The sequence below is a fragment of the Propithecus coquereli genome, unplaced genomic scaffold (genome assembly GCF_000956105.1).
Source record: "Propithecus coquereli isolate 6110/MARCELLA unplaced genomic scaffold, Pcoq_1.0 Scaffold137, whole genome shotgun sequence".
Taxonomy (NCBI): domain Eukaryota; kingdom Metazoa; phylum Chordata; class Mammalia; order Primates; family Indriidae; genus Propithecus; species Propithecus coquereli.
The window spans coordinates 3,524,364-3,537,067 of record NW_012137969.1 but is presented as its reverse complement, the minus strand read 5'-3'; the positions used below and the strand labels follow the sequence as shown (position 1 = coordinate 3,537,067).

At 42.1% G+C, this 12,704-nt stretch overlaps 1 protein-coding gene across 1 annotated transcript in view; it reads right to left on the bottom strand.

Moving 5' to 3' along the window:
- The window catches only part of RNF216 (ring finger protein 216), a 155,272-nt gene that overhangs the window by 96,180 nt on the left and 46,388 nt on the right, over positions 1-12,704 (bottom strand). Inside the window, exons 7-9 of the mRNA XM_012638905.1 lie at positions 11,650-11,814; positions 1,595-1,736; positions 927-952 (exon numbers count right to left, since the gene is read on the bottom strand). Coding sequence (XP_012494359.1) covers positions 927-952; positions 1,595-1,736; positions 11,650-11,814 — 333 coding nt within the window. The remainder of the gene's footprint in view (positions 1-926; positions 953-1,594; positions 1,737-11,649; positions 11,815-12,704) is intronic.

The following is a 12,704-nucleotide window of genomic DNA, read 5'->3' as shown; positions in this document are numbered from 1 at the left end:
AAAAAAAAAAAAAAAAAAAAGAATCAGTATCCAAATTAAAGGGCTGTACCTAAAACAATGGACTGAAATGAGTAAGATGAAATTAATAGGAAAAAAATGTGAGATGTAGCAAAGACAGAGTGAGAGAGGTATGTGATGTAACAGAAACATAGGCGTAAAGACCAAGGCTTTTTAGCAGTGGCATAGTGGTCATAGTTCATTGCAACCTTGAACACCTGGGCTGGAGCAATCCTCCCACCTTGGCCTCCCAAAGTGCTGGGATTACAGGAGTGAGCCACTGCATTCGGCCTAAGATCAAGGCTTAACGTGTGCCAGTAGCAGAACGTGTTTTGATTTTTGAAAGCTTAGGTATTCTTAGGCCGTGTGGATGGAAGCACAGAATCTGAATCCCACTGTTGTCTCTATGGAGCAGGCCTCACGTGGAATATGACATATAGACTCGGACACCCAGAATTTCAAAGAGACCCTGACAAATGAGCAAAGGGCACATGCAGAGAAGGTCAGTCAGGCTGATGAAGGGGCAATAGCCAGATGAGGAGTCTCTCTAGAGGCAAGAACTACAACCATAGCAGGAAATTTTGGGAAGGTACATTGTGGCTTGATATAAAGGAAGAACTTTCTAAAAGATAGAGCTGACCAGCAAGGGAGTGGACCACCTTACAAAGCAGTATTTTACTTTCTCCACCACTAGAAGTCAGAAACAAAGACTGTGTGGCTATGTACGAGCATGCCTGGTCTAAACTGTGGATAAATCCAGCTGAATGAAAAACCACCTACACACTGTCCCTGCTTCATTCTGCCACAGACCAGTGAGAATGTCATGTCAGAAGACATGGCTAAGGGACCCCAGGAGTCACAGCCTCGGGGATCTTCTTCTAGAACCTTACGAGTTCAGAAATTCAGATACTTTCCAACTCTACAATTACCTCAGGGAGTTTCCATTTAGTGATACCTGAAACCAAGTTTGGCAATTGCATACACATGTGACAGAAAAAAAAGAGAAAAGGGGACTACTCCTGTTTATGACATGTTCTACAGAAAAAGTTGCAGTAAACTCTTTTATTGGACACCAGAAACTCAGATGAAATTTGTTATAAAACTTGACAAGTTTACCTTTTGGGGGCTCAGACTTGAAGTAACCTCTTTGAAAGGGCTTTCAGTAGTTATTCCATCAGTTAAGAACAACAAGATTGTAGAGAAACACATGGCTATTGGCCAGTCTCTCCGGTGCATAAGTGACCCTCTGCAGTAAGCCACCAATCACTACTCTAGGTAGTTTTTACTAATGATACAGCCAATTCTCACCAAGACTTCAGGACCAGTTTTTCCCCAAGCTTAACAGTGTCCCCAAACACTTTTCTACACATGAATTCTTTAACATTGCACAAAATTTTCCTGTTGTAGTGTATCCAAAGCAGGAAAAAGGAAGCTGACAACTGCAGCTACTTTCTACAGATTTCGATGTGCTGTCAAGAGAGTATCCATCAGTCACTCCCTGAGCTAGCCTGGCCGGGCACTTAGTAAGCAGCCTGTAACCTGACTCCCTTCACTGACTGCGCGGGAAGGGAAGGGCTGGCATTTCAGCTTCACGCACTGTCAGCAACACATAGTTTGTCATTACCTTGTTCAAATTTGAAATCGATGTAAGAATACTGATTCATTTCTTTTCTTTTCTTCCTTTTTCCACTGGTTTCTGGTGATAGCTCCTGCCATTTTTTGATGGCGTCAGAAAAGGCCTAAAAATTGAGAAAGGGAAAGGTTACCTCTGTAAATGGAAAATCAGAAAATGTGCAACATCGGCAATTCCCAAGTCTCATTCTGACTCAGTCTCAGCTATCTTTCCTGCATGGCTTACCAGAAACAGGTGGTGGCAAAATAAATAAGCAGCATTTCACTGTTTTAATTTTCTCTTTTATACACTGTTTCTGTGGTGGAACCAAAATGTTTACTGACAGATTAAAGGGTGACTCAGGAAGATAAAAGCTGCCCAACTGTCCTCGTGTAAGTGGAGGTTAAATCACAGGACAAAGGGCTGCTAAGTTATACTCTGTAGGCACATCTTCCACGTTGCCTCTCTGGTCAACACTCCCTGTTGACTCCACTAACTTCCTTCCCACACTCCTCTTCGGTGCACCTATATCCACCCCCCCCGCCCCCCGGCAGCACACTGGAGCTGAAAATTACGATACTGGTGATAGTTCCTTTTCTTTCAGCTTCTTCCTCTCTTCTTTCTTCCTATTTGGCATGTAAATGTGCTCATCTTTGCCATCTTAGAAAAAGAAAAGACTTCCTTGATCTCATCCCCCTATCAGCTGCCAGCCCCTCTTTCTTCTTCCCCTTTGTAGCTGTGTGGCTTATCAAAGAAGCTGTCTATGTGTTTTCTCACCACCTCACTCCCCATGAGCATGAGCTTTCCAGCTGCCTCGGTCTGGCATCTACCCTCCCTTTCCACCTGCTGATCCATACTAACCAACGAGGTGCTGCGCCTACCATCTACATTTTAGTCCTCATCACACTTGCCCTCTTGCAGTATTTAATAACGTGGACTGCTCTCCCTCCCAACTTCCTCCCTCTTCTCTGCCATCCTCTACTTGGTCTTCACATGTTGGGAGTCCCCTCTTCCCACCTGATACTCTCTCTAGGTACCTCATCCAGGCTGGTGAAGTGACCTTCCATATACTGATGACTCAAAATCCCATCTCCAGCCCACGTTTCCAACCTTTTTAGTTCATTCAACCACCCAATGAATTACTTTCACTTGAATGTCTCCCAGGAGCTACTCAGTACACTGGCAAACAATGTTTCCCAGACTGAAGTCATGATGCTTTCCCTCCAAACCAGTTTTTTATAGTATTCCTCATCCCCATAAATGACACTGACATCTTCCACTCCCCCTTTCACTTAACTCCTACTTGGGTCTGTGATTAAATGTCACTTGCTCAAGGAGGCTCTCCAGGAACTCCTTAGACTACCTTAGGTTGCCTCCTGTTTCAGTCTTTCAAAGACCCTACATTTTTCTTTCAAAATCTTTACTACAGTTGCAATTACATATGTATTTGTTTGTTTCTTTGTTCCATGTTATTACTCCACTAGAGCGGGAGCCTCTGGAGGACAAGGAAGTTACCAGAGAGCTCAAGGTGTTATCTTTGGTAACTTGCACACTTTGCATGTAATACTCATGTGTGGAATAATGAATAGTTTACAGGGGATATGTATGTGTTATAGGCAAGTTGCCAATAATCACATTCTGAATCTGTTTATTCTAGATGAATGGCTATATATCCCTGTGGTGAAATGATAACAAAAGAAAGCATTTGAGCTACAGAAGAGGAAGGATCATCCTTTCACCTTATCTCTATCCCCACCCTCCTTTTGGATTTTTCTACTGTTACCTCATTTAATTCTCACAATAATCATCTGGGGCAGGTATTATTTATTTTATAGTAGAGGAAAGCAAGGCTTAGAGAGGAGAAAGAACTTGCCCCAGGTGTCAAATCTTAGCGAAGGTTAGGATTTGAGTTCAGGCCAGTCTTGGAACTAAAACTTCTTTCTTTGACAACATCATCTTGTCCTCACAGATATATTCAGTGAAACCCCATCAAAAGCTGGCAAAATTCGCCTTGCTACCTTTCTACCTCTCCTACCAACTCCTTCCATGGCTGCAGAAACGTGGCTTTTTATTTCCACTTCCTTGCTTTCTATTTCTTCTTTCTGAAATTCCTACTACCAGTGGTGTTCCCCACAAATCTTAGGCACTTATCTTTTTTTTTGGAGACAGTCTCGCTCTGTTGCCTGGGCTTAGAGTGCCATGGTGTCAGCCTAGCTCACAGCAACCTCAAACTTCTGGGCTCAAGCAATGCTTCTGCCTCAGCCTCCCAAGTAGCTGGGACTACAGGGATGTGCCACCAGGCCCGGCTAATTTTTTTAGTAGAGATGGGGTCTCGCTCTTGCTTAGGCTGGTCTCAAACTCCTGACCTGGAGTGATCCTCCTGCCTCCTCCTCCCAGAGTGCTAGGATTATAGGCGTGAGCCACCACACCTGGCCCTTAGGCACTAATCTTAAAGTCACATTTTTGTACTCAGTTGTAAGACTACTAATATCTACCAAGTTTTACCTAAAGGTAAACACCCACCCTGGAACTATTGCTATTTTGCAAAAACTCAGGAAAGGAAGTACACTGGCTATTTTAAGCTACATTTTAAAAATGAGTTAATTAAAGGGTAGGTGTCATTCACCAGCAAGTAACAGGCTAGCATGGGAACTCATAGCTCCTGAATGGTAGTGGTGCACTGGGTTCTTGACCACATCACATAGAGGCTCCTGACCACGTGCCTAGGAGGGTCATTACCTTGGTCCCACTTAAACACCATTTCCAGGTGGCAGTCTCATGTAATACAGACATAAATTGGTACTTGTGAGAAAATTGCATCTTAAAAAATGTCGACTATAAATTAAAGGAGTCTCCAAAATCTTACTTTAATAGTTACTAACATATTATCAATCATCACTTAATACTGACTAAAGGCCTAATTAAGAAGACCAGATATAATCAGATTATAGAATGAGAATTCCTTCCTTCTGAGACCTACGCACCCCAAAGGCACCACAGTTATTCTTCTTGCCTCTTAGCCTTTGTGTGTATAGTTCTTCCAGTGAAAACATCTTTCCTTCAACGCTCTGCTCAAATGACATCTTTTTTCTTTCTTACTGCACTCAACAGCTTTATTCACCTGCTTTAGAACACTCATCACACTATTTTAATCATGTCTCCCCCCTGTCCTCCATTTTCCCAAGCAGATTGAAAGCTCTTTAGAAGGAAGCTACTTTGTGTTTATAAAGGAAAATAAAAAATCTCAGAACTCACCCCGCAACCCCTTATGCAAAAGGGAAGGTCAGCCTGGAGGCTGAGTCATGCGCCCCTTCCAAATGAATAGTTGTTATTATTATTATGCATTAGCCAGATCACCAGGGAAAGGTAAAAGACCTTGGGCATCTATGGAATACACACCCACAGATCACTCATAAAGATATTCCTAGCTGGCCTACTATAAGGTCTGAGATGAAGCCTAGCTCCTAAAATCAAAGTCTGATACTTTTGATTCCAAGCTCATCTTCCCACATGCAGAACAGAGACAAGATCCTCCACCCACCCAGAGATATCTGCATAACTGATTCTGCCTTTGCTCCCTTTTTCTCTTCAAACCTTCACTTATCTTGTAAAATGTAGATTTCCAGAAAGTAACCATTTGCCTCACTGCCTTGCTTTCTCCCTCCTTTTTCTTTCTGTATGCCCTCTCTCCTTAAATACTGAGTTTCCAAATCCCTTTTCGGAGAGGACAGATGCTTCTGTGGTTTGTGCTTTCCCAGGAGTGACCTGAAACTTTGGCTTAATAAACCTCCATTGGTTGAGATCTTTGCCTCACTCACTCATTTTAGGTTGTCATGTTGACAAGAAAACTCCCATTTATTACTTGACACATCAGCCGCCTGAGATCCCGACCCATCATGAAAGACCCACATCAACATAATATTAATCTATTACGTGGCACATTAACCTATTACCTGGCATATCAACATAACACTAAACCTATTACCTGGCACATCAACTAACCCATTACCTGGTGCATTAATATAATACTAACTTATTACCTGATATATCAATTAACCTATTACTTGGTGGGCATTAGCCACCTGATACCCCACCCCTTGGACCACCCCAACTTAATAAAAGTGGAAAAAATCAGGTAGATGGGGCTCAGAATTTGGTGGTGAGACCCCCCTGAGCCCGCCGGTGAATAAACTTTGATTCTGCAACTCTCTGTGTGCTGCTAGGTTTGTCCTCGGAACCACCCGCTTAACACTTAACTGTAACAATGTTCTACTGTTCTACTGCTCCTCAAGGTCTAGGTCAGTACCCACCAGGAGTTAAGTACTCAAAATGCCCAGGAGGAGGAACCTAGCAACAAGAGAAGTTCACGAGTAACTTTTCTATTGTCTGGCCTTTCTGCCCCCAGCTAGTTCACATTCGCAAGTCAAATAGCCACTCAAAAAACAGGTCATTTTTCAGGGCGATGTTAGACACTACAGGTATCAGTCCCTGGGCCAGCAGGGACCTCTGAAGCCTTCTTCGTGGCCTGGCTTATTTTTTTTTTCCATCCTGTCGTTTTTCTGATAGACTATCAGGAATTTTGTAATCTCATAACTTTCCAAGCTCTACCACTTCCTAAAATTTAAGAACTTTAATCGAAAGTTTAAATTGAAGGTGCTGTTTATAGACTTAACACCCAATGAAAGCCCAGCCATCATGACAAATCCTTGAATGTTCTCTTAAGATTTTTAGGACATCTGTGACAATGGCCAAAGTTCTTTTAAGGGATGACCTGCAAACACTACAATGGGTGTCACTTGTGCATGGTGGAAGGTGGGAGAAATCTAGCAGGCCTGGGGAGTGGAAGCCTTGAGAACTATCACCTTGGAGAACGAAGTTAAAGGCAGGTTTAAAAAGACAGCCCAGGCCACTGGGATTAGGCCTCGTGAAGGGACTTGTGTCGTTTATTATGATATTCCTAGTGTGTGGCCTGAGGAAGGCATTCCACAAATTGTTTGAATAAAAACTGTAGTCACATTTGTGGCAAATTATCAAGAAAACTGGAGGGGAGATAATTTTCATCCCAGTGGAACTATTAGTCAAGAGTGAATACGTAAACCAAGACAGAGAAATTTGTCAGATCTAGAATACAGGAATAAACCCAGAGAAAGGCTAAGAGAATTCCCAAGATGATGGCGAATCCAAGTCTCGATGACAGCTATGCAGCAATGGCAGAGAATAATGAGGACCGACATAGGAAGGCGGCTGTGGGGAGGGGGTGTGAACTGAGGGATTAATTAGCAGCTCTGACAATGAGCACAACTGTGTCTGACCTGAGCTGCAGGGTGTGGAAACATTTAGCTGGAGAGTCAAAGAACAAAAACAAAACCAAAAGAACAGAAAATCAAAGCAAATGAAAACACTGAGGCAACTAACTTTAACACCAAAAAAAAAAAAAAAAAAATCAAGAAAAGAACATTATCATACTACATTACCTGCCCTAGCAGTGTACATTTCCGTAGTCATAGTAATGAAAACTCTAAAAACAGAAACTGTTGAAAGACAGGAATTGATAGTAGGAGAATGTACTTTGTTTTGTGTGGAACAAATTGTTTGAGATTAGAAAAATGTCCTCTCTTTGATTGTAACTAACGCTATTTGCTTCTGTGACCGTGCTTGCTTTTAGTTGTTTGTTAAATGTAGTTAATCAGAAACAGGAATAAGAGCAGGAGTGACTCCATGACAGGTTGAACTTCCTGGAGTAGGCCTAAGTTTCGGTTTTCCCGAAATGAGGCCGCCCTTTCCCCGAAATGACGCTGACCACAATTGGCGCCAGCGTGAAAACCCCGAGGCTTGGAGCCACTTTTAAAGGAGCCAATCAGGAGCCAACACGATCAGCCACTTTTAAAGGAACCAATGAACTAAGGAGGGGAGGGGGTGCCCAGCGTGTCATGTGCAACCTGGGTGTCGTGTGTAAAACAGAAAAAGGTATAAAAGCTTAACCTCTACCCCAAGGCGGGGTCCTAGCCCTTAGAAGAGGCCATTGCGTTGGTGCTCTGGGACTTGGACCCTAGCTCGAGCTAGCCAATAAACTCCTTTGCCATTTGCAGCCTCGGTGACTCTGTCTCTCTGTTCCTGGGGCCGAGGGGAACTGGATCTAACACTGTGTCTATTGAAAAGAGAGTGTGAGTGAGTTTGTGTGTAAGACTCAGGATCCCCATCTACCACAAGGAAAGCTACAAGTACTTGGGAAAGCTGATGAATCAAGCATAAGCATATGTTCACAAATATGGAGGCAAATAAAAGAAATAGGTAAAAGAGTTGAAAGTTGCCTTGGGAGAGTAGAGGAAAAGCCTGAAGAAGGGGCCTTTAGCCTGCCATTAAAAAATTATACATAAGCATTTTAGCACTATGTGATTTTTGAAATTATGGAAATAATTACTCTGATAAAAACAAATATTCATTTTGAGAAATACTTCCTGCTGTGAGTTTTAAGGCTTTACCTGTTCCCTCCAGTTTAGAAGTTATTCATTCAAAACACAGCACAGGCTGAGTGGGGTGGCTCATGCCTGTAATCCTAGCACTGTGTAGCCAAGGCAGGAGGATCACTTGAGGCCAGGAGTTCAAAACCAGCCTGAGTAACATAGTGAGACCCGTCTCTACAAAAAATAGAAAAATTAGCCAGGCATGGTGGCGTGTGCCTGTAGTCCCAGCTACTTGGGTGGCTGAGGCAGGAGGATCACTCGAGCCCAGGAGTTTGACGCTACAGTGAGCTAGGATGATGCCATTGCACTCTAGCTGGGGCTACAGAGTGAGAGACTGTCTCCAACACCTCCCTCCCCCTCAAAAAAAACAACCCCCCCCAACTTAGCACAGTGGTGCATGCCTGTAATCCTACCTGCTCAGGAGGCTGATGTGGGAGGATTGCTTTAGGCCAGGAGACCAGCCTGGGCCACACAGTGAGACCCCCATTTCAAAACAAACAAACAAAAAACACTTAGCAATGAGTCAGGATTTTTGTCCCTACAGAGCTTTATAATCAGAAAAAAATTAAAAGGCATAGAAATTCTGCAGCTATACTGGGGACTCCAAGAAGCCTACCCAGAGGATACTCCCATAAAAAGAGCTGAGCTAAAATACCTCCAACTGCACACGTGTACACACACACATGACAGAGTATCCCTGCACACCGGGCGTCCACACTGCAGACTGGAACAGATCAGAGTAGGCCTGTTTGAGTCACAGCCCTCTCCAGCTTGAATTCAGCGCTGCAAACCTAAGAGAGTGAGTCACCAGAAGGCTCTTATACTGTTAAGCTAAGGACTATCATGACAGTACAAAAGCTTGAAAACTGTTCTGTAGCACACACAAAAAAAGTGTGAAGGGACGGGAACTTATTTACTGAAACCTGGTATGTGCTAGGCATGTGTTTCAGGCTTTATATAAGTTGTTATCTAATTATGGTAATAGATATGTAAGACAGCCATTATCTACTAAAAGAAAACTGAAGCTCAGCATTAAGATACTCAAAGTTATAGACTAACAAGTGGCAGAACTGGAATTAAAATTTAAGATAAACCCCAACCCCCAAAAACCAAAAAAACAAATCTGAGTTTGATCAAGATTCCACATCTAACTACCAATTTATAGGAAATACAGGGGACAGAAGGACAAGTTAATGACACTATGGGGGTGCAGTCAGTGGAATCTTAAACTGTCTAAACTTATAGGATAATCAATTCATTTTCCAGAAAATAAATTACAAGAAAAAATAAAGTGTGGAGAAGGAGAGATTACAAATCTCTACAGATCGTAAGAGATTTAAGTAACAATCAACCAACTGCAATAAACAAATTTTACTTGGAACTTGATGACCAAACAAGCTGTTGAAAGGATTTTTGACTCACGCAGAGAAATGTCAACACTGACTTGATTATCTGATGATGTTCATTTTGAAGGTATGATAATGGTATTTTGATTATGTTTTGAAAAAGCTTATCTTTATCTTTTAAACAATGAAATATCTGTGGATAAAAAAATGAAATGTATGCAATTTGCTTCAAAACTGTCTGGGAGGGAGGAAAATGGGTAGGGTAGAGATGAAACAAAACTGAGCATGAGTTGATAATAAAGCTTAGCAACGGGCGATCAGGGGCTTGTTATAACACAATCTTTTACTTTTATGTGCAGGATGTTTATGATAAAAATGTGAAAAAAAAAAAGTCCAGGGAAATGCACCAGTCTCCATAGTGAACGTGACTTCCCCTAAATAATCATGTTTGGTGGCAGCCTAGAGAATCTGTGCTATTGGTGTAATTAAAAAAAGTTCTGTAATTAAAAAAAGTTTTTTACTCCCCTGTCTACATGACAGTCACTTTCTAAAGGACAGAGCTCTCATGTACCATTTGCAGACAGCAAGGAGGGAGAAGTTCTAAATTTTAACTGGGCACATTGTGTTTTAGCTTCCACCAAACATTATTTCCTGTTAAACACCCCTCTGTAATTCAAACAGCCCAAACCCACTCCATTTCAAAACCCATATAAATTTCCAAACTACCCACCAAACAAGCAGATACCATAAAAAATATAAAGGACCAGAAAAACGAGGAAAGGAAGGTATACAGAAGGAGAATGGGGTAGCTCTTAAAGCAGACATAGTGTCACAAAGAATCATGTGATTAAAGCAATAGGAGGAAGCTCGGGAGAGCAAACGGATAAATCCCCATCTTTAAGTTGCCTAAGGACTGTCCAGTCTCCAGAAGAGTTGCAACGTAGCCACAAAACCCTACAACCTCCCACCCAAAGGAGTGGGCTGTGGGATGATGAGCCATGGAGGTGCGTACCTGCTGGCACAGCTCCTTCCATGGGTCCCAGGGGGTTCCCATTCCTGGGTAGGAATGTTACCAACAGGGACCAACCCACCCCAGACCAGTGGCTGACTGAATTTTTGTTGGGGCTGCCTAGGAACCACTAAAGCAGTAAAGACGCCAGGCAGAGCCTGAGGATGAAATAGAAATAGCCCTTTCTGATTTGTGTTCATTATTTTTTTGGGAAATATCATTCACTTTTCAATGACGGTACCGGCATTCTCTATTATACAGCATGCTTAATGAGATTCAGAAGTAAAAAGCACTAACTCTATTCCCTTGAGAGTAATTTTTCCTAAAATTAACCTACAATTAGGAGTTTGCTGATAGTTGCCGTCATCTTCTTGGCAATCTACTAGAGGTGGAACCTCAGCATGAGCCACATTCAGCTGGGTTCACCTTCCTTTAGGTAAGATCCAATGAGTATTTTAACCATTAAAGTAACTCCACATTTGTTTATCCTTTGGGGAAAAAAAATCAGTTTCCTGGGAATTACAAAAACTTCAGCAGGAGAACACGATTTAATGGTAGCAAGGGAGACCAAGAGGAGTAAGCCAAGGACTCTGCTAGTGCCTGCTCTTCCATGTGGCTGACTGCCACTACTAAATGGACACTGTGCGGTGTACTCCACAGAATGAAGCGTGTCTGTGCTACTCACCAGGAACCAATACCCATCTAACCCTTGGAACAGAGGCCCTTAAGAGGTGTCTTATTTAGGGCCCTGGGACAAAATACTGGGAGCTGTCAGTAGCTACCCACTCTCTTCTGATGCAAACCATCATTCACTGGCGCTACTGTGCCCCTGGGCTCTTTAAAGATCTTACCTCCTGGCACTGAAAACTGGGCCACTTGGGGATGGCTGTGTGACCTGAGCCAAGTGAGAAAGTAAATCTGGAAGGAGCAGGATTGGAACACAACTTCCCTACTCCAGTCATCTGCATTGCATGGTAAAATGTATTACCTTCTGAGCTGTATGCTCAAACCAGAACTTCCTTGCTTCTCATCTATTATTTTTTTCATTCAGTTCTTCCTGGTCAGCAAATACCTTTGTCTATTTCTCTTTACCCTGATAAATTCCTTAGCTCTTTGCCCTCATAAACCATCCCAATCTCTTCAAGCTGAACTCTTTCTTCTGTTATCACGGGAAGGAGTAGTCAAGAGGTGTGATCCCAATAGGAAGACCGAGGGGAGCACCTTTCGGGTGATTGCATAGTGTCCCTTGAGCTCGTGCAGGGCCCACTTGATGTCCTGACTGCTGAGCATCTTGAAGTCGGCCATGAGGAGGTCAGCAGCCTGGATGAAGCAGCGCTGGTCCAGGGGAACCAGCTTGGAATAATCAAAAAAGTCCACCTGCGGCAACTGAAACGAAGAGAGAAGTGCGAATCAGAGGCCACACAGTGCATTTCCCACAGGGAAACCATTTTACAACTCACACATGATAGGAAAAGAATAATCTTGTCTGTTCTCCTAAGTCTTTATAGAGAGGTTACCAGCCCTGTAACAGAAATGAAGAAACAGTGGCTCAGGGAAGTTAAATGACCTATCTGGAACCTACAGACTAGCTTTACTAGCTAGAACTGATAGAGAAGCATAGCTGGGGATTTAAACCAATCTTAGTCATCATCTTTCCGCAAAACATTTAGAAAAAATTATTTTTTTTCTGCTACAGAATATGCAAAAGAGACAGTCAAAAGAACGTGTGGGAGTAGGAAGATCAAGACTTTAAGGAAGTTCTGAACTATACGTCCCTTCAGCAAATAACATACTAATGCTAATTTGGATCACAAATGAAGACAATGATTAAAGCTTATAAAAACCAAACCCTTTACATTTTGACATAAGATTTGGTTAGACAGGTATATGCACTGTACACAATATCACATCAAAAGAAAAACTATAAACAAATATTAAAATTCAAGGATGATTTGCATGCTGAAGTATTTATAGGGAAGCATATTGATGTTTTTGCAATTTACTTGGAAATGCCTTATAATAAAATAAAATGTAAGAAAGATGTACTGACGGACAAAGGACAGATGTAGGGTAGAATAGATACAGTAAAATGCTAAGTTTTTAGTAGTATCAGTGGTGGGTATACAGGTGATCAATGTAAAATATTTCAACTTTTCTGTATGCTTGACAATTTTCATAATAAAATGTTAGAATCTTGGCCAATTCTTATTTCACTTTAGGAACTTGCTTTGTAGGATTAAAGATATGGAGGATTTGTTTAATTCTTTCTTTTTTTT